Source organism: Onychomys torridus, chromosome 3 (genome assembly GCF_903995425.1).
Source record: "Onychomys torridus chromosome 3, mOncTor1.1, whole genome shotgun sequence".
In the NCBI taxonomy this organism is placed as follows: Eukaryota; Metazoa; Chordata; class Mammalia; order Rodentia; family Cricetidae; genus Onychomys; species Onychomys torridus.
Genome location: NC_050445.1, coordinates 6,723,622 through 6,747,245, shown reverse-complemented (window position 1 = coordinate 6,747,245; position 23,624 = coordinate 6,723,622). Strand labels below are relative to the sequence as shown.

Below are 23,624 nucleotides of genomic sequence, written 5' to 3'. Positions count from 1 at the left end.
CCCAGTACCTGCAATGGCCTTTAACTTAAGCTTCAAGATCTGACAGCCTCTTCTGGCCTCTGTGGGCACCTATATTCAGGTGCACCCCTCCCCCAACACATTTACATACATTAATTCTTAAATTCTTTTTAAAAAGTCAATCTGATACACACACACACACACACACACACACACACACACACACAAAACTTAGGTTGTGGGAAGTCTGCATTGAGAATTTCATGACCAAGTACTCACTTCTTCCTGTCTTCATGAGGTCTTCTAACTGGGCTTGAAAAATGTTTCTAGAAAGCCTGAAGCACATAATCTGCAAAACTGGCTGCCTCTCTCACTCTGGATAGCATTAGATACGGTTACCTTTGCCTCCATGTGAATGCGGAATTGGTTGGTTTGGTGTATGTGTGCACATATGCAGAACCTCAGGTATCTTCCTCATTGCTCTTTGCCTTATTACTGCCTCGGGACAGGGTCTCTCACTGAACTGGAAGCTTGCAATTTCGGATAAGCTGGCCAGCTAGTGTGCCTGGTGATCCACCCATCTCTACCCTCTAATGTGGGGTTATAGGCACATGTGGCTGTGCCTGGCTTTTTATGTGGGTGCTAGGGATTCCAACTCCAGGCTTTGTGCTTTTACTCAGCCTTCCCCTTGACCCTGAGGTAGATATTTGGGTACCGCCAAATCATAATCATTTGTGTTCACTTATTTGACATTTAAGTTACTCCTAATTTATTCTGAACACACAATAAGTAAGATAACACAACCTTATTTCTTTCTTTAACAGATGCTTATACAAATAGACTTGTTAGTCAAAGGACATGAAGCCTTTTCCATGCTTCAAGAGATAGTAACCTGCTGGGTGGGGTGGCACATGCCTTTAATCCCAGCACTCAGGAGACAGAGGCAGGTAGATCTCTGAGTTCGAGGCCAGTCTGGTCTACAGAGTGAGTTCCAGGACAGCCAGGGCTACACAGAAAAATAAAAAATAAAAAATACAGGCTGGGGGAAGGGTGTGGTAGTATGCTGTCAATGTGTGAGTACTCTTAGCCTTGGCCCTCTGTCATTGAGTCTATTTAAAACAACAGCAACAACACACAGCTAGAATGCCAAAGAATGACGCCTTTACAGTGTTTCCTGTGAACAGTCCCAAGAGGTTGAACTAAACGCAGGGAACTATTTTTGTTTTTCAGGCACAAAACAACTCAGTGCTCTGTATAAAGTAGGTCTAGGTATCAGTTTGGCTCTGGGTGACAGAAATATTAGCTTTCTTTTTGAAGGGAGCAGAAAGCAAGACTTGATTTCAACTAAAGCCTCTGTCTAAAAGACAACATCAAGCAATTGGCAGTGATGATCTCAGCTGTAGAATGGGCTGACTTGTGTTTTTTGTTCTTCTAGTTTTACAATGTAACAATTAGGTGTTTTATTGGCACAGCAAATATGTGGTAATTGTCAGGGTCTCTTGTTGAACCCAGAGTTTTTCAATAAGGCTAGCTGGCTACCTGGTTTGATCTGGGGAACCCATCTTTGTCTCTCGGTGCTGGTTTTCCAGGTGGGCACCCACATTCCAGTCCTTGCCATTGATAGCAATGAGCCATCTCCTCAGCCCAAAGGGTCACAGAGGCCTTCCTTGTGGCTCTGGGCATGCTGGCTCCGGGCATGCTGGCTCCTCCCTAACGTTTTCAGTTTCCCCAACCTGAGCTTTTGTGATTTCATACATTCCATAAAGACAGAGAAGTCTGAGTTTACCTGGATCCTGCTCAGTTAACATTAGTTAACTTCCTGTGTCCTTCCAGTAAGCAGACTTGGGAGTAATTTACTAATAATCTCAGCAACAAGAGTATACAAATAATTCAAGCATTCCTTCATTTTAAGTATGAGAAGCACAGCTGCCTGGACAGCATTACCCTTTACTCGGAAAGCTACGGCGAAGTCATGGATGTAGTGGCCTGACAACTTAGCAGTCCAGACCTCTTAGTATGTTCCCACACTTCATGTGCCAGTGGAGTTGCTACTGGGAACTAGGCAGTGGGCACACCCAGCCCTCTCAAGGCTGTTGACTATACAATTATGGGCCAGGTCCCTTAATGCCCTCAGCCTTCAGTGTTCCTATTGAAAAGTGATCATTCTTCAGCTAGATGAGGTATGGGTTGGCTCAGTGATGGTACATGCAGTCTTACATTAGAGTCAGGCACCATCTAAGTATTCAGTAAATAGTGTGCTGTACCTAGCTGGCCCGTATTAATCACAGCCTTTCCATAATTCCTTTCCAGAAGGCATTTAATTCCACAGCTCAGTCAGTCATGTGCAGATGTCAAGCTTGTGGGCCTAAGGTTTGTCAATGACACCAGAAAGTCTCATAACTGGCTGGTGATGGGTCTGTTACAGATCGCTCCAGCCGAAGCACCGGATGCTAAAGTGAGGATGGTGATCATCACTGGACCACCAGAAGCTCAGTTTAAGGTATGTGCTGTGGAGGGCACAGGTGCCCAGAGGGAGCAAGATGCTGCTGCCTTCTTCAGCCCCTGCATCAGTGGGAATCCTAAAGATCAGGGTGGAGCCATGCCAGAATTCTCTCACAAACATAAACCCAGAGCCTTTAGTTCTGTCTGGTGTTGGTTTACTGTCACTGTTGACATGGTGGGATTTTAACGAGCCTTGTAAACCTGTCCTCAATGTCCCCTTCTGTCTTGGAGATGCTCTAACCTTTAGTGGTCCTTTTCTCTTATCCTTCACCGTCCTAGGATTTTAGTTAGGAAGGCTGGAGCTATGATGGCATGTGGCCTGGCTTGAACTACTGCACGTTTATTAGTATCAGGGGTCCTCTGGAGCTGGCAAAACTTCCATGTATTCTGAGGAGACAAGTCGACAGCTAGATCCTCATTTCAAATCCCAGTTTGGTCATTTCCTACTTGTGGGACCTTAGACAAGTTTCCGGTCTCTCCCGTTCCTCTTCTATAGGATGGACAGAAGCACCTCTCTCCTAGCTGTACAGTATAAGCAACATACACAGTGCTTAGACACGTGCCTGAAACAGTAGCACAATCCCACGTGCTGGGCCTGGTGATGGCCAACTCTGAGCCCATCAGTGAAGCCACTACAGCACAGGTGCCTCCATTCTAGTGAACGGTCAGTGTGGGGCACCTTGTCTTAGGCAACGGCTAAATTCTACTCATTAATTCAACACCTCCATTCTTTTTTAAGTTACCTGTATTTATTTATGGGAAGCATATACATCATGGCATGTATGTGGAGGTCAGAGGATAACTTGTGTGAGTCAGCCTTCCCCCACCATGTGGGTGCTGGGGAACTGAACTCAGGTTGGTGATTTAGTGACAAGTCCTTTTTCTGCTGAGCCACCTTAGCAGCCCAACACCTGTGTCGTGGTCCTGTGTCCACTAACAGCACTCACTCTCAGCTTTAGTCTATGCTGTGTGTGCACACATCGTTACCCGGCCTGCAGCTCACCTCACCGTCCTAGGTGGGAATGACTAACCCAGCCCTGGCTGTGCAAGTGCCCTGCCTTGGCCTGTATCCCAGACCCTCTTCTCTGTTTTAGCCATCAAAGAACTGAGTCAATGAAAATCCAAAGCTGCTTTCACATCATTAGCAGAGAGAGTAAACACACAAATGCTTTGATATGATGAATGGGCACTGCTTAGGCCTCAAGGTGAAGTTCACCCCTTGCAGCAGCTTCGTAGTCCCATCAGTTCGTGTCGTAAATTGGGAATGTTAAGAACTGAGCTGAGGGTTGAGAATTTCACAAGGCCCTGGGTTCGATCCTCAGCTTAAAAAAAAAAAAAAAAAAAAAAAAAGACAAACTTTGGGGCTGGAGAGATGGTTCAGTGGTTAAGAGCATAGGCTGCTCTTCCAGAGGACCGGAGTTCAATTCCCAGCACCCATATGTCTGTTAACTCCAGTTCCAGGGAATCTGACACCCTCATAGATACATACATCCAGGCAAAACACCAATGTATATAAAATAAAAATAAGTTTAAAAAAAAAAAAAACTGAGCTGAGTGTGAGTTTCTAGCCTGTGAGAAACCTGGTATCCACCACACATGTATGCACATATGATAAACATGCATGCAGTCAAACCACCCGTACATATACAAATAGATTTTAAATTTTTTATAGATTTTATTCACTTTTATTTTATGTATATGAGTGTTTTACCTGCATGTATGTCTGTGTATCAGGTACATAGACCAGGAAATGGCATCAGATCCCCGCAACTGTAGTTACAGAGGTTGTTAGCTATCATGTAGGTGCTGCTAATTGAACCTGGATCCTCTGGAAGAACATCCATTTCTCTTAACTGCTAAGCTATCTCCCTAGCCCCCAAAATAAAAATAAAATGAATGGGATGGAGGAGAGTAGAAGTGAATTTTGTCTCTAACCCCCTCAAATGAGCTTTGGGCATCATGCACCCGTGAGTGTATGGCTATTTGGGCTTTTATGGTTTGGCTTAGCAGTTTGTCAGATTAGCCTAACCTCCCAACATAGACCTCTTCCTCCTTTGAAGTGTATGAAAAACACATTAACAGTTACACATACATATAATATAGCATCTACTTGTACAGTTCACAGAGCATGTTAGTGGAGTACCAGAAGTGTCTATTTGGGGGGCAGTGGGGTTGGGGTGGGGCAGGATCTCACTCTGTAACCAAAGCTGGCCTCAGTTTGCAGCAATGCTCCTCAGCTTCCCAAGTGCTGAGACTACATCATCTGTCATGGCCAGCATTTTAGCCTCCTAAAGGGGAAAGCAGCTAAGAGATGTTTTGGCTGGTGTCTGTCCTGTTTAAACATGGGCTTGGCTCTTTGTGAACCTGGTGTCCCTGGCTATGTAGTTATTTCCTAGTTTATTTTGCTCAAGAAAAAGATAATGTTTCTTACTGCCAGAGGAGAGGCCTTAGGAGTGGGAATGGCCATTTCCCATAAAGTCATTTTTAATAGTCCTACTAACTGCCTTTATTTTCAGCAGAACGTGGCTTATTCCTTGTAGCTGGTGTGCAGAATGGGTCTCACAGTGACGTCATTACAATGCATTACTGTACTTTGCTCCCTAGAGACTCATTAGCCTTGCCTATGAAACACAGCCACTGTCTGTCATGCTACTGTCCGTCTTCATTCCAGATGCTGATGCACCACTGCAATGAATTCCAGGCTGATTTAGGCTGTCTTCAAAGTTAACTGACCTTTTGTTTCAAGTATGAATGATACTGATGGGCTATATTGTCATCTGTAGGCTCAGGGAAGAATTTATGGAAAAATTAAAGAAGAAAACTTTGTTAGTCCTAAAGAAGAGGTGAAACTTGAAGCTCACATCAGAGTGCCATCCTTTGCTGCTGGCAGAGTTATTGGGAAAGGAGGCAAAACGGCAAGTACCTCAGCAGGAGCTGCACCATGCTGGTGGAGCTTTGGCTAGTTGATAAGTGAGGCCATCTTGGCCAGGGTTTGGAGAAGTTCCCTTGTGTCTGTAACCTGCTAGTGAGACGTCTGCCTATTTCAGACCAGGGACTTGCAAGGGGCATCTAGTGTTATCTGATGCACAGAACCTCAGCTTTTTTATTCTATAAACCCTAAGTAGTTTAGTCTCCTCAACTAAGTCATTTCCAGATTTATAACTCTGGAGTAGCACAGTGCACACACTGGATTTCTTTGGCCAGACCTTGGTTCCAGTCATGTTAAAATGGGGACTGTAGCTCAGAGAACTTAGTGGATGAAGTGAACTGTGTCTGGCATAGAGTAATTGCTTGGAAATAGGCTTTTAATGATTAGTAATATGATTTTATCTATTTCAGGTAAATGAACTCCAGAATTTATCAAGTGCTGAAGTGGTTGTCCCCCGTGACCAGACACCTGACGAGAATAACCAAGTTGTTGTCAAGATAACTGGCCACTTCTATGCTTGCCAGGCAAGTGGCTTCTCAAATGACAAGTCCTTAAGCTCTGTCATAGGGCCTTCCATTCCATATATATCTATATGAGAGCCTCTTGGATGCTTAGGGTTCAAAGTGTTGGGTAGGGGTGTCAAGAGTATGCTGTCCCCCAGGCGGCTTTGAACTCCTAGGCTTCAGAGGTCCCCATACCTCAGCTTCTGTCCTCAGGCACCACTGTGCCTGACTGTGCTTGGCATATCTAGTTTTCCTTTCGGCCAGCACACTGGTGAGTATTTCAACTTGATGCTATGAAAGTTAACTTTGGACTCGTGGATTCTATGAAGTCTGTCTTTTGTAGGTTGCCCAGAGGAAAATTCAGGAAATTCTGAATCAGGTGAAGCAGCACCAGAAGGCCCTGCAAAGTGGACCCCCTCAGTCAAGGCGGAAGTAAGGGCTCAGGAGACAGCCGCCACAGAGGCAGATGCCAAACCAAAGACAGATTTGCTTAGCCAACAGACGGGTCTGACCCATCCAGAATCACATGCACGAATATTTCCCTAGCCGGTTGTTTCTGAGAACCAGGCAACACGAACTCCTGTCTCTGTGAGAATGTATACTTTATGCTCTCTGAAATGTATGACACCCAGCTTTAAAAAAAAAAAAGTGGGGGTAGGGAAAGAGAACTCCGCACTTCCCTTGTGATATCGAAGTCTCACAGACATGCTAATTTTTAACATCCTCCATAATGCCAGAAATTGGCATAAATGGTACATTCACTAAATTCATCAAATAAATCAGAAAAAATAGATCGTTCCTAAGTCCAATGGTTGAAATTGGATCACAGTAGAATTACCACAGGAACATGATGTTAAGCCATTAGAGTAGAACTGTCGTTTCCTGTCTCTCTAACACTAACGAGGATAATCTAAGGGAAGTGCTGACCGCTGTTGGCGGGGTATTAAGCGTGCATTTTTACTCAACTACCTCAGGTATTCAATAATACAGTTAAAAGCAAAATTATTCCTTTTTTGAAATTTTTATATACTTTATAAAGAAACTCCAACCGTTTTTTAAAAAAATAAAATAAAATTTAACAGTTATCAGCTGATAGGCAAATAATTGAGAAAGGAATTTTACGTCTGGCTGGTGACCGTAAAGTTGGAAAATTAGTTTTGCATTTTTTGAGCCTTTTGACAGTAGTTGGAAAGTCCAATAAATGTTCAAAGATACGGAGCAGTGCCTATTCTCAGAGAGCAGCAAAATCATGTATTCCTTTGTTTATAGCTGGGAAGGTTGCTGGGACAAGCAGCAGTGGTGGAGGTTTCGGAACGGCTAGTTTAAAGAGCTTCAGAAGACTTGGGATTTGTTTTGCTACGTGCATGAATGAATAAATGCTTTGTGCTTCGTCATACGTCAGTGATGGAATGCAGAATCTACACAAAATCAGGCGATGCTTTGGGGGGGCCAGGGGATCAGGTGTGACCGTGAAGGCAACTAAAGGCTCTGTCTCCGGGTGCCGGCACTGTCCCGAGCCTGACGAAGCTACGTGGAAGATGTTTTTGAAGCAGCGGCAGTCAGTCCACCGAGACTACTCCAGGGACCATGACAGGTCTCTGCCTGCCCTGCTCACCTGATAGGAGGTCCAGGTAGGGAGTGCAGCAAAGGGTTTTGGGAAAAGGACTGTGGAGCCATCTGACTGTTGAAGCGAACCCTGTATGGACACTTGTGGTGGTCCTCAAGGCCATGCTGCTCTCTGAAATTGTTACTTTGTCCATAAGGTGGTTAGTCATAGCCCACTGGCCTTGAGGGCATCATGTAACCCTTCAAAAATTATTCTGCCTCATTTGTGTTTCAAGATTAACTTCTACATGCTTTTAAGCTTTTCTGAATATCAGCATCATTTAGACATTATAAAAGTGATTTGAAATGTTTTCCTAAACATTTTCATAAACCAGTTTATTTTGTAGTTTTAACCAAAAAGTGCCCCTTTTATAACTGAATTCATCTAGCATTCATATTTTTTTCATGCGATGGATTTAAACTGCTTTTTTAAAAAGTGACCTTTTCTCTTGCTTTGAATTCAGGAGAGATGTGTTCAAGGCCGGAACTCTTCCTCAGCATCTGGTTTTTCCAGTATTTTTTTTTTTAACTGACAGGTGCTACATTTATATCTGCTGGTTTCAATTCTGCCATGTTTCACGTCTAGCCTTTTAAAGTGGCAAATCATGTTTTCCTTTCACTTAAGCATTAGTAGTCTGGAGTACCTGGCACTATGAAATTCTATACCTGGGTTTGTATTCACCAACGGATCATTTCTCATCTATAATGTGCCCCAAATGCAGCTTTGTTTTCCAGGTACCTTGATGCAGAATAAAGTCTTCATCATAAGCCACAGCTTTTTGTAGTATGTTCTCAGTTGAGTGTTCTTGAATTTGTCCCTACGATATGGATCTTACACTAGGCAGCAATCTACCAGTAAGTTGTTGGGTTTTTTTTTTTTCTCTTCAGCAGCCCCTAGTACATTAAGGTGAACCTTGATTATCCTATTTAATATGAACTAATAACTGCAGATTTGCATGGCTTTTCCTAATCATCTAAATATTCTACTTTCTTCTGCCACTTGGAGTATTCCATAATAAATAAGACTTACATTTAAACAAATTAAATAATCCGAACCGGGAACTTGAGTTAATCTTGGCAGTCAGCGCTAGTATTCCTAGTAGGATCCAAAAGTAAAGGCAGTGTGCTGAAGAACTGGGACTGAATTACTGGTTCTTGGTCTGTGAGCTCATTTAACTATAGTCTCTGCATGGCCATCGTGAGCATGAATGTCCAAGAGGGAGACAAAACTTGCAGTAACCAAGCAGACAGGGCTAAGACCTGCACTTGCAGATGGTTCAGTCACATCTAAGGGATGAAAGGCATCACTTTGTTTCATTCACATTGAACTCCACTGGAGTCAGGGATAAGGCATCATCTTCTAGTCCAAGAATGAAGTCTTCAGGTAATGTCTCAGCTGCTATCTCAGCTAACTGGTCGTCAAAAGAACGTAGAGTCCATAATTTCTCTAATTCATAGGTTTCTCTGGTTTCTGGAAGCATCAAATGGATCACCATACTGCCTATGAGGAACAGATAAAAATTACAATGAAGAAAATTCATTTGCTTTTACTTTATCACTGCATCTGTCCCTTACCTTGGACTTCTGGGCAAATGATCCACCCCCTTCCTGCAATGTGATGCTGTGCCTTTGTTAGCATATCTGTACTAAAGCATGGGAATGAGGTTAATGACCATTGTTAACCTTATCCAAGGAAATGTAAGTTGGTTTGCCAGGTTCCTCTGGTCATACCCTCAACAACTGTCTCCCAGGTTTTGCTTTTCTGCACATCCTGTGAGCAAAGGAGGTTTCAAAGACAAAAGTTCTATCAGGTAGGGCTTGCCTTTGGGACAAAGAACAGCTCTGCTCATAGTGATGCTTCAGTGTCTATAGACAGCTGTGACTGTCCTAACTGGAGAGACGGGGAGTGGCTCCTGCTAATAAGCATCCTGTTCTGCAGTATTCAAGATGTTCCCCAAGCTCACAGCAAAAACATTTGACCAAAACATGAATGTGACAAAGCTGAGAAGCCCTGGTTTACAGCCTTGCTGTCTCACAGCACAGCAAGGGGGCTTGCTTCTTCCATGAAAGACTCTTGGTGTACGTGTTATCTGGCCACACCAAGTTTATGATGCTGGTTACCACCACTGCTGCAAGAAACACACTGCCTTTTCAATGGTCTTGTTTTCATGAAATTGGAAAGACAACTTGTTAGCTTGTGAGCTGGCTAGTTTCACGTCAACTTGACACAAGCTATTGTCATCTGGGAAGAAGGAACCTCAATTGAGAAAATGCCTCAAGACTGGGCTATAAGCAGGCAAGCCAATAGGGCCTTTATCCTGGGTTCTATGAGAAAGCAGGCTCAGCAAGCCATGGGTAAGCCAGTAAAGCAGCCTCTTCATCAGTTCCTGCCTCTAGGTTCCTTCTTGCTCAAATAGCTTTTCAATGATCAACTGTTATATGGAAGTGTGAGACATCCTTTTCTCCCCAAGTTGTGTTTGGTCATGGTGATTCAGCACAGCAATAGTGACCCTAGTTAGTAACTATGACAATTTGCAAGTAGGCTAAAATCTCAGATGCCTGCCTCCTGGCCCCCATGTAAGCATACAGCTACTGTTTTCCCTGAGTACAGATCTGGCTGGGAGGTATTTTGAAACTGGTACATTAATATACCTGCCACTCATCTCTGTAGCTCCTTATACTAATAAGGCATACAGTATGTTTTCTACTGAGAGTGTATATCCAGAGTACTTTGTTAGGCAAAGCTTTCACATGTGAATACCACCATCTGAGCTATAATTAAATCAAACTTTGTTACTTGAAACATATTTCAAAAATCTTACATTAATATGCACACAACAATTTTATTTCTGTCTTTTTGCAGCTTAAGTAATGGGTATTTATTTGTAAACTAAACAATAGTAACTTACCAAAATCCACACACAGCCAGTCACTGGTGTCCTTCCCTTCAATCTTGACATACGGATCACTTCTACATTTCAGGTGTTTATACTGGGGGGAAAAGCAGGCCATACATTTAGGAGGGAGTCTCTGTGTCTATTTAAGACCTAATGAGTTTTCTTGGACTGAATTTGGGGACTAGCTAATTCATTTCTCACAGCCATCATAGCCAATTATGATTGCCCCATGATTCATAATTTAGAGAAAATGATTTTCTCCATAAGTCTTCTCCTTGGCTGTATTTCCCTGGACTCCAATGGCCCAGGTCTTTGCATGCAGGCCACCTCACTCATCCACGAAAGTACCTGAGGTACTGTCTAGTTCCTACCACATGTGCCCACTCAGCTGCCCTCACTCTCAGGAAAAGCAGACACCACTTTCCTGTTGAAGGTAAGGTCTCAGTGCTAATTTCTCACAAGCTCAGGATATATGATAAAGCATCTCATGTATTTTCCCCAAAGAACTATGGACAGCCAGTGCTCATCTGTTTGTTAGTAATACCAGCAGAGAGCTATTATAGGAGACACAGGGCCATTGTAAATACAAAGGCAGCTGAATGTAACTACACACCCTGAATTTAGGACACAGGAGGCCATCTTTCCAGCCCTCTCCACTTTTTGTTGAGGGTCTTGCTTTGTAGCCCTCGCTGGTCTCAGAACCATGATCCACAGCATCCACATAAAAAGCAGAGTATAGCTGGATGGTAGTGCTACACACCTTTAATCCCAGCACTCGGGAGACAGAGCAGAAAAGAAAAGAAAACTCCCCTCCTCAAAAAAAGAAAAAAGAAAAAAAGAAAAGAAAGAGTCTAGTAGTGTGCACCTGTAACTCCAGGCAGATCTTAGGGACCAGTCAGGCTGAATCAGCAACCCCCAAGTTCAGTGAGACTGTCTCAAAAAGTAACTTTGAGAGAAGAGAGGAAGAAACCAGATGATGACTGCTGGCCTCCACATGAATGTAATTCCAAAGGCTAGCTGAGTGTGGGGGTTATGTTGGCAATCACAGCACCTGAAAGGCTGGGGAGAGGGATCACTACAAGGTGGAAGCTAGTCTGGCCACACAGGAAGCCTGCCTTAAATAGTCTATGGGGTTCAAATACCACGAGATTTAACGTGTGTGTGTGTGTGTGTGTGTGTGTGTGTGTGTGTGTGTGAGAGAGAGAGAGAGAGAGAGAGAGAGAGAGAGAGAGAGAGAGAGAACAGACTTCAATTACCCTACTTTCAATACTGGATAGAGCAAATGCACTCATAAGGAACTTGATCAATGCTATCATTTAGACCCACTAAACAGATCATTCTACATCACAATACTTTTCTGGGTGTACCAGGAACAGTCTGTGGTAACACATATTAACCAGACCACAAGTAAATAACTTTTTAAAATCATTTAAAAAGTCATTATTTGAGACAGGGTCTCACTAGCTCTGGCTGGCCTCAAACTCAGAGATCTGCTTGCCTCTGCCTCCTAAGTGCTGGGATTAAAGGCCTGCACCACCACACCCAGCTTAATATATTTTTTTAGTCACATAAAATACATTCTCATAGTGACAGAATGAAACTAGAAATCAACAGAAGGAAAACCTACAGATCTGCAGAATTTATCAGTTTGCTCTAGCTGCTGTGGTTAGAGAAGAGACAGACAAAGCATGGAGACATGAACATTAATTTTTGGGATACAGCAAACACACTGCTAGCAGGGAACTTGGAGTTGCAGATGCATATACTGAAATCCTGGCTGCAGCTCAACAACCAAATATATATTGTAAACAAGGGAATGAAAATTTATTCAACCTAGACACAAGGATGTACACTTTGATTGGAAGTTCTAGCCAGAACAATTAAATCAAAGAAGAGCATCCAAATTGGAGAAAAAAACAATTTCAAAAAGAGTAAAATATATCCGAGCCGATGAGAGACATTTCTCTAAACTCTGTTTTTGTTTTGTTTTGTTTTTGATTTTTTAAGATAGGGTTCCTCTGTGTAGTTTTGGTGTCTGTCCCAGATCTCACTCTGTAGACCAGGCTGGCCTCGAACTCAGAGATCCTCGTGGTTCTGCCTCCCAAGGGCCAGGATTAAAGGCGTGCGCCACCACTGCCTGGCTTTGAGAGAGGACATTTCTCATTCAAACCATTACATATGCCAATACTTCTCAAAGCGACTTCCAGACTCAATGTGACCCCTTCCAAATCTGAGGATGTATTTTAAAGAGACAGAATCCACCATCACATGGAGATTAGATCTCTGGGAACACTACACAGTTAATGAAGTCCACAGTCTGACATACTCAGATTTTAAAACTTCCTACTGGGGCTAGAGGCGTGACTGAATGGGTGTTTAAGGTACTTAAAGCTCCGAGTTCATCCCGAGAACAAAAAAGCACCGCTACCTCAAACTTGAATACAAAACGAACTGGTGAGTATAGGATCAGTGTGGATTGTGAGACACACTGACCAATAAGAGAGTCCAGAAATAAACCCTCCTATAGCATGGTCAAATGATACTCAAGTGCTGAGACCATTCAGTGGGAAAATGGAGAGTCTGAAGAAACAGTGCTGAGAAAATCTGATATCCACGTAGAAAACTTTATTAAAACTCACTCAAAATGGGTTAAAATACCTAAGCACAAATCTTAAAACTAAAACTCTGGAGGAAAAAGTAATAACTGCTCATGAGAATTAAATCCTGGAACCACAGGTATAGTTCAGTGGTAGGATGTTTGCCTGGCATGCTCAAGACCCTGGGTTTCAACCCAAGTTCCAAAACACATCAAATGACACAATCCACAATGTCAAATGACTACCACAAAATGGCAGGATTTGCAGGTCACATAGTTGACAAGGAATTTATATGCAGAAAACAGAACTCTAACAACAAAACTGTTTTTTTAAAAACGGGCAATGTATAGATGAATAGACATTCTCCTAAAGAATTTATACAGCCAACCAAAACTAGTAATAACTGTATTACTACAGGCAATGTATAGATGAACGGAATTCTCAATTTACACAGCAAACAAAAGCTAGTAATGATTATATTACTAATCAGTGCAAGTCTGAACCATGGTATGCTATTTCACACTTATACAGACTCCTACTATCAGAAAAGCACAGTGGAAATTTTGGTTAGAATGTGGGGGAAAATATAAACACTAACACTTCTAGTCAGAATGGAAATTGTAGTGTAGTCAATTGTATACAGCAGTTCCTTAAAAGGTTAAAAAGTACACACTGGGCATTCAGGCCTTTGGCTCCAGCAAGACCAGAGAGCACTCTGGCTTTTTATAGGCCCAGAGAGTGCCAGCTGTCAAGGCCTCCAGTTTCTAAGGAACCAGAAAGCACTCGGCAATCAGGACTCCAGCCTCAAGAGATCAGTGCAGGAGCTGACAGTGTGCCCAGGGTCCCGACAGACTGGGGCTTTGGTTCCAGTGGTATCCAAAATCAGTGTGGGTCAATATGACTTCTCAGATTCCAGGGGTCACTAAAGGATCCTGAGTATACTGCTATGTTCCCAGAGGTTATTTTGGGCCTGAGGCTATAACCGTAGCCCCCAGGTGGTAGACAAACTACACTGGGTCTCACCTGTTTGTGGAGTCCATAGTGTGCAGCCCCAACTTTGGTCCTCCTGGCACATACTCAAAACAGGAGCACACCAGCAACTCAATTTGGCAATCGACACCAAGTTTCACTAGTCCACATCGCCAAAGTTGAAGCATATAGTTCAGTAGCACAGTGGTTCTCATCAACCTTCCTCATGGTGTAATCCCTTAATACAGTTCACACTGTAGTGACCCCAACCATAAAACTACTTTCCTTGCTACTTCATAACTGTAGTTTTGCTAATGTCTGTGTTTTCCAATAGCCTTAGGCGACTCCTGTGAAAGAGACGTTTGACCCCCAAAGGGGTTGTTGTTTTTGGTCTTTTGTGGGGGAGGGTACCACCCAGCTCTCAAATCACATGGAGACAAATTCTTACTCACGAATGCCTGGCCTTAGCTTGGCTTATTTCTTGCCAACTTTCCTTAACTTAAATTATCCCATCTACCTTTTGCCTCTGGGCTTTTCCCATTCTCTTACTTCTATGAATTTTACTCTTGCTCTGTGGCTGGCTGTGTAGCTGGGGGGGGCTGACCCCTGGAGTCTTCCTCCTTCTCTGGCTGCTAGATCTTTTCATTCCTCCATCTCTCTCTTTGCTAGCTCTTTCTTCTCAGATTTCTCCTCTCTCTGTTTTCTCTCCTGCCATGCTATTGGACAGTGCTTTATTAGACCATCAGGTGTTTTACCCAGGCAGAGTAACACAGCTTCAGAGTTAAATGAAACATAAATAATATTCTACTACAAGGAGTCATGACCCATGGGTTGAGAACTGCTCCTCTAGGAGCGTTTCAGAAAAGAAAATATCCATTAAGTTTAAAGGGGGAGTCGGAACAAACCCTCTCTAACATGATAAAACATGATGCCACCGCCTATACCAACCCTCTAACTCCCATAAGAGAATCCAAAACTAGACACAGCTGAAATGCCTGAGAAAGAATTGAGAGTTTTTTTGTTTTTGTTTTAAGAATTAATGATCATATAGGAAATTCAAACAAAGAGATGCACAAATTAAGGAACTCTATCCAAGACTTTCACAAGGCAGTCTCCAAAGTGACTAACATTTACTAAGTTGAAGACTTAGGTCTAAAATGTGGAGGAAATGGAAACACTGGAAAACAAATATTTGAATGCTGGGTATGGTGGCGCATGCCTTTAATCGCAGCACTCGGGATGCAGAGGCAGGCAGATCTCTGTGAACTCAAGGTCAGCCTGGTCTACAGAACAAGTTTTAGGACAGGCAAAGCTACACACAGGTGAAAAAAAAGGAAATATTTGAAATGGAGATGGTCAATAAAAAAACCACAAGACTGGCCATCATTAACAGACAAGGCTATGCATAAGAACAATTCCATTATGACCAAATGGAAGCAAGAAAAGCAAGATTAGTTCAACATACAAAAAAAATTAATAAATATAATATACCATATAAATAAACTGAAGGAAACCACATAATCATTCAACTGATGCTGGAAAGGTTTGGCATGCCTTCATGATAAAAGTTCTGGAGACTTTAGGAATAGAACATACCTCAAAATAATCAAGGCTAATACATATAACAAACTGGCCAACATTTTGTTAAATGGAAACAGTATTTCCTCTAAAATCGATTAAGACAAGGACGCCCATTCATCCCTCTTATTTGACATAGTACTCTAAGTCTCAGCTGTATGGATTAGGTAAGAAAAAGACCTAAGAGATAAAACAGGACCAGGCCAGACAGATGTCCCATGCCTTACTTAATCTCAGCACTTGGAGGCAGAGTCAGGCAGATCTCTGAGTTTGAAGCCAGTCTGGTCTACAGAATAAGTCTCAGTACAGCCATACACAGAGAAACACTATGTTGAAAAACCAAAAAGGAAAAAAAAAAAAACAAAACAAAACAAAAACTAACTTCGCAGGAAAATTGGGTGTGATGGCACTCACCTTAATCCCAGCACTCAGTAGGCCTCACAGCTGAAACCTTGTCTCAAAAAAAAAAAAAAAAAGGCAAGCCAACCCCCTAAAAAGAGGCAAACGCGACTCTACAAAAAAAGACCTAAGAGTCTGTCTACTAGAAAACTCAAGCCTAATGACATAGATCTTTAATTACCTTCAAATATACCAACAACATACTCTCAGAGAAAGCAATTGTGTCTACACACACACCTTAATCACCTTTATATATACTAACAGTGTATTGTATTCTCAGAGAAAACAACTAGGAAAACATCCCATTAAAAATAACTAAGTCAGGTGCCTTTAATCCCAGCAGAGGCAGAGGCAGGAAGATCACTGTGAGTTTGAGGCCAGCCTGGTCTACAGAGTAATATCCAGGATTGCCAGGGCTATACAGAGAAACCCTGTCTCAATAAATAAATAGATAGATAGATAGATAAACAAACATTAAATAATTAGGAATTTATCACTCCACAGAAGAGAAAGCTCTATAATAAAAACTTCAGGAAACTGAAAATTACAGAAGATACTCAGAAGGAAAGACATCTGCTCCTGGATTGGCAGATAGTGTGAAAACGGCTTTACTGCCTGAATTAATTTACTAATTTAATGCAACAGCTACCAAAATTCCAGTGTCATATTTCACAGGTTTAAGAAAAAAAAGGATTTATGTGGACCAAAAGGCCACAAATAGCCAAAGCAATCCTAAGAAGTAAGAACAGTGCTGATCTCAAACGGTACCAGAGTTACTGTGACAAAGGCAGCCTGTCACAGGTAGATAAACAGACAAGCAGGGGCTAGAGAGTTGGCCCTGTAGTTAAGAGCATGTACTGCTTTTGAAGGCCACAAGTTCAGTTCCCAGCACCCACACGGTAGCTCATAACCATTGGTAACTCCAGTTACAGGGGGTCAAACAGCATCTTCTGACCTCCAACGGCACCAGGCACACAAGCGCTGCACATACATACATACAAGCGAACTCTGACACATGAAAAAGTAAAAGTCGGGCTGGAGAGATGGCTCAGCGGTGAAGAGCACTGACTGCTCTTCCAGAGGTCCTGAGTTCAATCCAGCACCCACATGGTGGTCCACAGCCGTTTGTAGTGAGATCTGGCGCCCTCCTCTGGCCTGCAGGTAAAGAAATCTTGAAAATTACAGTAAATAGATTTGCAGACCAATGGGATAGGAGGCCTCAGATCAAACTGTGCTGTGTCTACTTAATTTCAAAAGGAATACGAACAGAAGGGGAGCTGACTCAGCAAATGGTGCTGGTAAAACCGGACATCCACCTACAGAAGAACTAGATCAGACTGATCTTTCAGCGTATACAATATCAACTGAACTCATGGATCCAACGCTTTCATTTAAAACATGGAACACTGGAACTTTTAAAAGAAAAACATAGGGGCAGGCAAGACACTGGGATAGGCAAGGATTTCTGAAAGGAACATCAACTGGACAGGAACTAGCCCCAAGTTCAACAGATTAGGGTACATGAAGATAAAAGACTTTGGTTAATTTCACTATGAAGGTAGCTGTTTGAGTTAGGCCCTGAAGCACTGCCCCTCACGGTAGCAGGTAACTGTTACACCCGCCCATGACCTTGAGGTACATGCCCCTGGAGCGTGGCAGCACATGGGGTGGGGAGGGACACAGGACGGGAAAACGGGAAACGACCCACTTACACAGCTGTCTTTTCAGCTACCTCAATGGAGGGGGAGGAGCGGCAGAGCTCACTAGAGTACAGCATTGGACCATGCCTCACTCTTCCAGGATCCTATGACAAATTCCGTCTTGTGAGTTAACCCCCAAATAGATTCCTTTGATCATTAAGCAGACTCTGTGGATTGCTAGTGACATAATTCCATTATCATGATGTTTATTATTCACAAGTTCTTGATAATAAATTTTAATTTAAAAAAAGTTAAAAACAGAATGATATGATCCAAATATTACACCTCTAGGTGTACACTCAAAATAATTAAAACCAAGAACGTGACTAGATAGTTCTATGCCCATTATTTAAAGTAGCAGTCACAATGGCCAAAAGCTGGGCACAACCTAAGTGTCCATCACTGGGTAAATGAATAACCAAAAAGGTAAGTATACACACACACACACACACACACACACACACACACACACAAAGTAGGATGTAACTCAACCTTTGAAAGAAAGAAGTGGGTTGAGGTGTAGCTCCAAGGCAGGTCACTAGGACTCAAAGGTCATAGGATCAATCAATCCCATTACTTAACAAGGAAAACAAAACAAAACCTGGCACTTGCTACACCGGAGATGGACCTTGACAACATGACTTGAGTTGAGTGATATAAACCAGTCATAAAAGGCCAAATGCTATGTGATTCTACCTGTAAGATACTAAAAGTCAAATTCTTAAGAGACAAAGTGGAGGCCGGGAGGTGGTGGTGCACACCTTTAATCTCAGCACCCGGGAGGCAAAGGCAGGCGGATCTCTGTGAGTTCAAGGCCAACCTGGGCTACAGAGTTCCAGTTCAGGCTCCAAAGCTACAGAGAGAAACCCTGTCTTGAAGAAGGGGGAAAAACAAAAAAGAGAGGACAGAGAGAGACAGACAGACAGACAGACAAAGAGAGACAAAGTAGAATGTAGTTACACAAGAGGAGAGAATAGGGAGTTATCGTCTAATGGGCAAGAATTTCAGTTCTCAGTTGGGTGATGGTAGTGGTGTACACCTTTAGTCCCAGCATTTAAGAGGCACAGGCAGAGGTAGATGGATCTCTGTGAGTTCAAGGCCAGCCTAGTCTACAGGGTGAGCCAGGATAGCCAGGGCTACACAGTGAAACCCTGTCTCAAAAAAATAAATCCTCCTCTATTTTATCATATTGCACCAGGTCTGCTTTCCAACACATTTTTATTTTATAAGCCTTCTCCAGCCCCCTCAGCTGTTCTTAACTGCCTTTTCCTTGACCCATTTTTAACAAGAGTGGTCTATTCCCCTGAAGAATGGAGAGGCACATTTGCCAGAAGCTGCTGTATATGTACTTTTTCCTGTTCTGAATCACATTCACTTGGAAAACGCATTCTCTTCCTTTTACAACTGAGAATTCACAGGGCAAAGACACCTATACTTCACTTTTACCTTACCAATACTGCAGATGGTTTGGAGAACACCTTGGCAGATGGACCTGGGCTATGGTAGCTCAACAAGGTGGAGTAAGCCAGCTAGAGAGCAAGCAGTTCCTCTGTTCAACAAAACACCTTTCCTAAGTTGCTTTTGATCATGGTTGTTCCACAGCAAGAGAATGCAAACTAAAACAAGAAGCATTGCCTAGAACTTTTTGAAAATTATGAAAATTTGTATGGCTGAAATCACAGTCACATGTGGAAACTGTCTGAAATGTGGCTAGTATAACCGAAGAACTGTATTTCCAAGTCTACTCTACATTTGAATAGCCATTTCTGGAAGTGGAGAGAGGGCTCAGCAGTTAAGAGCACTTGCTGCTCTAGCAGAGGACTGGTTTGGCAGCCACATTTGGTGACTTGTGCATATACTCACACAGAGGCATACACACCCATACAATTTAAAGTATTTGTTTGTTTTTGGAGGCAGGGTTTCTCTGTGCAGTCCTGACTGCCCTGAAACTCATTCTATAGACCAGGCTGGCCTTAAACTCAGAGATCTGCCTGTCTCTGCCTCCCAAGTGCTGGAATTAAAGATGTGGGGTCACCACACCTGGCTAATTTAAAATAATTTTAAGGCCTAGAGAGTTGGCTCAGAGGTTGATAGCACTTGGGCTCAATTCTGGGCGACTACATGGCAAATTACAGCTACCTTTAACTCCAGTTCTAGGAAATCACACATTTTCCTGACTTCTGTGGACACTAGGCATACACATAAAATACAAATATTTAAATCTTTCAAATAAATTTTAAAAAGCTTTCAATAGCCACTTGTGGCTAGAGGCTATCATACTGGTGCTGTTCTAGAACACTCTGACATGTACTGTCTTTTGGCTTGTTTCGGGGTATTCATTTTTTCCATCACAAAAGACAAGAATTATCGAAATACCTGGTTTCAACAGAGCTAAATACTTGTTCCCAAGCCTTTCACTATGGAAAACCATAAAATGACTCTTGGAAATTCTGAAATCTAGGCTTTCTCCATAGCCTTTCATGGCTACGGAGTAATACATCCCAAGTGTTACTCCCACCCTAAAGTACTAATGTCATTCTCTAGGTAAAGGTTCAAAACAAAAGACAGCATCCTACCATCTTCACAATGTATGTGGCCATAGCGTGTAAGTGTCGGCTGGAAGTCCCACTACCAATGACAAAGTAGTCTGTGTATCTCATCTCTGGAGGAACCTTGATCACACAAATGTCTCTTGCATTTTCTTGCCTCAGAAGTGAAACCAGCATGTCGATGTCAAACTTGGTGCCAATGTGATCTGAAATGCAGAAGTACTTGAGTCAGATGGCCAAGGAAAAAACAGACCTGCAGATATCCAGAGAAGCAGACTGACACAGAAGTCTCCTGGAGGGTGGCCCTGCTCCTCCAAGAGTGTATTTATATCCAAAATGACTAGGTGAACACCAGGCAGGAGGATTCCAAGTTCAAAGCTAGCCTGAGCAACTCGACAATGTCTAAAAACTTAAAACAAACAAACAAAAAACAAAAAAGCCTGAGAATGTGGATCAGTAGAGGAATACTTGCCTAGCATGGCAAGGCCCTGGGTCCAATACCATCTACACTCAAAACAAAACCAAGCAAAACTCGGCTCAAAACTGAAGCTGAGCGGCAGTTTCGTTAAGCACAGCTCAGCTTTCCTAGGCAGAATGCTCATATTCACCATTGCTATTAGCAAATGGAAGCGGTAGCAAATGACTTCTATCCCTTAGTACTGAAATGAACAGCATACAGCAAATGCAGATGCTACACAGCAGCACGATTTGGGGAGATGATGATATATCCTGGGGCATGGGCATGTTAGATCGAATCACAGCTACAAAAGCTTACTGAACTGTAATTGGGAGACAGGTGGGTTCTCAAGCAGTATCTGGTCCACAGCCTCCAATGGTATGAAGAAACAAGTGCTGCTGAGACCAATCAGTAAGAGTTAGCAGCACAAGTGGGTCTCATTTTCAAACATCGTGTTTTTCTTCTTGTTAGAGATTTAGACACTTTATTCTAAAAAACGAATACTGAGTGGATAAATTTGTAATATTTATAAGTTCAAATCTGACTCCAAAGGACCTGGAAGTTCATCAAAGGCTCACCCTCTCATATTCTGTTACCTCAGTATGTTGTTGTCACTGACCTCTCATGCTTCTAAAACCGCTGGCAGTAACTCAAGGATCTTACGTGGGCCCCAACTCCTCTTAGAACTTACACTGGCCGGAGCTCCAGGCTGCTCAGAATCTTCACGCCCCAACACTCTCAAAAATCCATTTCCTACGACCTTGGGTAGATCCTAAGGCGGGGTGAGAACCCTGGGGCTGTGATGCCAAGGGTCGGGTGTGACTAGCCATCTCGGCCGGGGATTTGAAGACCGCACGTCTCCTGGCCTCCCGGTCTTTTCGCTATACAAGAGGCGCCAGCCACCTCAGTCCCTCCTAGCTCTGCGAAGTTCTGCGACTCAGCCCCGAAGCGCACAGAGCAGCTCTGGGCCCCCTGGGTCAGGCCGGGCCACTAGCTCTCCTGCCCGCGTACCTGCGGCTCCCGGCTGCGGGCGAGTCTCGCCCTCGCTCCGCTCCTCCGGCTGAGGCCCACGGTGCAGGCCGCGCGCCAGGCTCGGGGTCTGGCCGGTCGCGGGCCCCGCCGAAAGCCATCGCTCTGCCAGCCGAGGAAGCCGGGGAGCCGACGACACCGCCGGGCCCGCTCGCTGCGAGACCACCCCGCGCCAGAGCAGCGGCCACAGACGCCGCGCAGGCGACCAGCCGGGACCCATGGCTGTTGCCGCGACTTCTCTGGGGGTGGGGGGGAGGGCCCTCAGAGCGGCGCCGGGATTCTACGTCACGGTGTGGGCGGAGCCATGACCGAAGTGGAGATTAGGACGGATTGGCTGAGATGTAGTTTATTAAGGAATGAGGGTGCGATATTGTCCTGCGCCTTTGAGTTCCAGGCCAAGCTGGTGTAAAGAGCGAGTTCCAGGACAGCTGAGTTACACAGAGAAAAAGCCTGTCTCAAATTAATTAATTAATTAATTAAAAAAGTGAGTCCAAATAATCTTTATGGGACTGGAGTGATGGCTCAGCAGTTAGAATTACTGTCTGCTCACAGAGGACCTGAGTTCAATTCCCAGCACCCACATGATGGCTCACAACCATCTATAATGAGATCTGATATATTTATATACAGATAGAACACTCATAAAATAAATAAATAAAAATAATAAATAAATAACAAAAGCATTCCTACATCTCTCATCTTTCTTCTCTCCCCTCTCCTCTCCGCCCCCCACCTCAAAGCCTCTCTAGCTTTCTCCTCTCTTTTTTTCTTCTCCCCAAATATGCAGAAATGAACCCTGTCAGACAGGAATTGAGTATTTTTCAGCCATCTCCCATTGTCAAAAAAGAAATTCTAGATTCAAGAGCTGTAGAGATGGTTGAGTGGTCAAGAGCACAGACCAATCGATATTACAACACAGACGGGAAAGGGGCTCATGAGAACTCACCCCAGCTGAGGAGCTATTGGCAACAGGTGGCTGTTAGGGGAAGAGAAGTTGTTTTTCTTTCTAGGTGTAGCAACTGGTAGGTTGCTTGTGCTTCCGTGCATCGCTGCACACCCACGTGCACAGGGGAGGCACTGGTTGAACTCTGGCTATCCAAAAAAAAAAAAAAAAGACAGGGATGTGGGAGGGGTGTTTGGCAAGGTGGGAGGAGAGATTTGGGAGTAGATATGATCAAGATACATTGTAGACATATATAAAATTGCCTATGGATAAATCTTTAAATATGCTTTTTTTTAAAAAAAAAAAGATTTCTTTATTTATTATGTACACAGAAGAGGGTGCCAGATCTCGTTAAGATGGTTGTGAGCCACCATGTGGTTGCTGGGGATTAAACTCAGGACCTCTGGAAGAACAGTCAGTGCTCTTAACCTCTGAGCCAACTTTCCAGCCCTAAATATGCTTTTAAAATATCTGGATTCCTTTGAAAAAGAGAAATCCCATGAAGAAAACCTGCTATCCTGGATTAAAGAGGAACAAAGACAGGGGGTAAGGCCTTGTTTGGGAAATGTTGGTGGGTCAGCCCCTCACATGCCCCCCTTACATGGAGTTTCCACCAGTGGACAGCAGTGTGGGACCACCTCTGGGAGAACACTAGAGGGACCAGGGTCATCTGCTTCGGGGACAAACTGAAAGAAAAAGGCAAGTTTCTGAGAAGAAGAGAGCTTCTTGAGTAGTACCTGGAACTGCCAAATACATGGCAGGTATCTCCAAGCTGACTGACACTATTTATTTCTTTTTGTTGTTGCTGTTGTTCATTTGTTTGTTTTGGTTTTTCCAGACAAGGTTTCTCTTCATAGCCTCGGCTATCCTGGAACTCTGGAACTCACTCTTCAGACCAGGCTGCAATTCATTTTTTTTTTTTTTTTTTTTAAAGGAACACCAAGCATTACAGCTGGGAAATGTTTTATCAAATTCAAAAACTTGCCAGGAGTGGTGGTCATGCCTATAG

General features: G+C 43.3%; 2 protein-coding genes across 2 annotated transcripts in view; one reads left to right on the top strand and one right to left on the bottom strand.

The window, feature by feature from the left end:
- The window catches only part of Igf2bp3 (insulin like growth factor 2 mRNA binding protein 3), a 126,388-nt gene extending 119,448 nt beyond the window's left edge, over window positions 1–6,940 (top strand). The window contains exons 10-13 of the mRNA XM_036182048.1: window positions 2,384–2,458; window positions 5,244–5,375; window positions 5,800–5,913; window positions 6,236–6,940. Coding sequence (XP_036037941.1) covers window positions 2,384–2,458; window positions 5,244–5,375; window positions 5,800–5,913; window positions 6,236–6,328 — 414 coding nt within the window. The 3' untranslated portion in view covers window positions 6,329–6,940. The remainder of the gene's footprint in view (window positions 1–2,383; window positions 2,459–5,243; window positions 5,376–5,799; window positions 5,914–6,235) is intronic.
- Window positions 6,941–7,908: 968 nt separating this feature from the next.
- On the bottom strand, window positions 7,909–21,962 carry Malsu1 (mitochondrial assembly of ribosomal large subunit 1). The gene is made up of 4 exons (XM_036182047.1): window positions 21,655–21,962; window positions 20,214–20,392; window positions 10,407–10,488; window positions 7,909–8,998 (listed from the first exon to the last, which is right to left on the bottom strand). Exons 1-4 carry the CDS (start codon window positions 21,890–21,892, stop codon window positions 8,802–8,804), a joined length of 696 nt encoding a protein of 231 aa, XP_036037940.1. The 5' UTR covers window positions 21,893–21,962; the 3' UTR covers window positions 7,909–8,801.
- Window positions 21,963–23,624: the final 1,662 nt, after the last annotated feature.

Excerpts from the sequence above, each read along its gene's own strand:
- Malsu1 (XM_036182047.1), bottom strand. The coding sequence starts at position 21,892 with ATGGGTCCCGGCTGGTCGCCTGCGCGGCGTCTGTGGCCGCTGCTCTGG. Across the intron at positions 10,489-20,213 it reads CCACATACATTGTGAAGATG|TATAAACACCTGAAATGTAG; the intron begins GTAGGATGCTGT and ends TTTTCCCCCCAG. Across the intron at positions 8,999-10,406 it reads CTGGCTGTGTGTGGATTTTG|GCAGTATGGTGATCCATTTG; the intron begins GTAAGTTACTAT and ends TGTTCCTCATAG.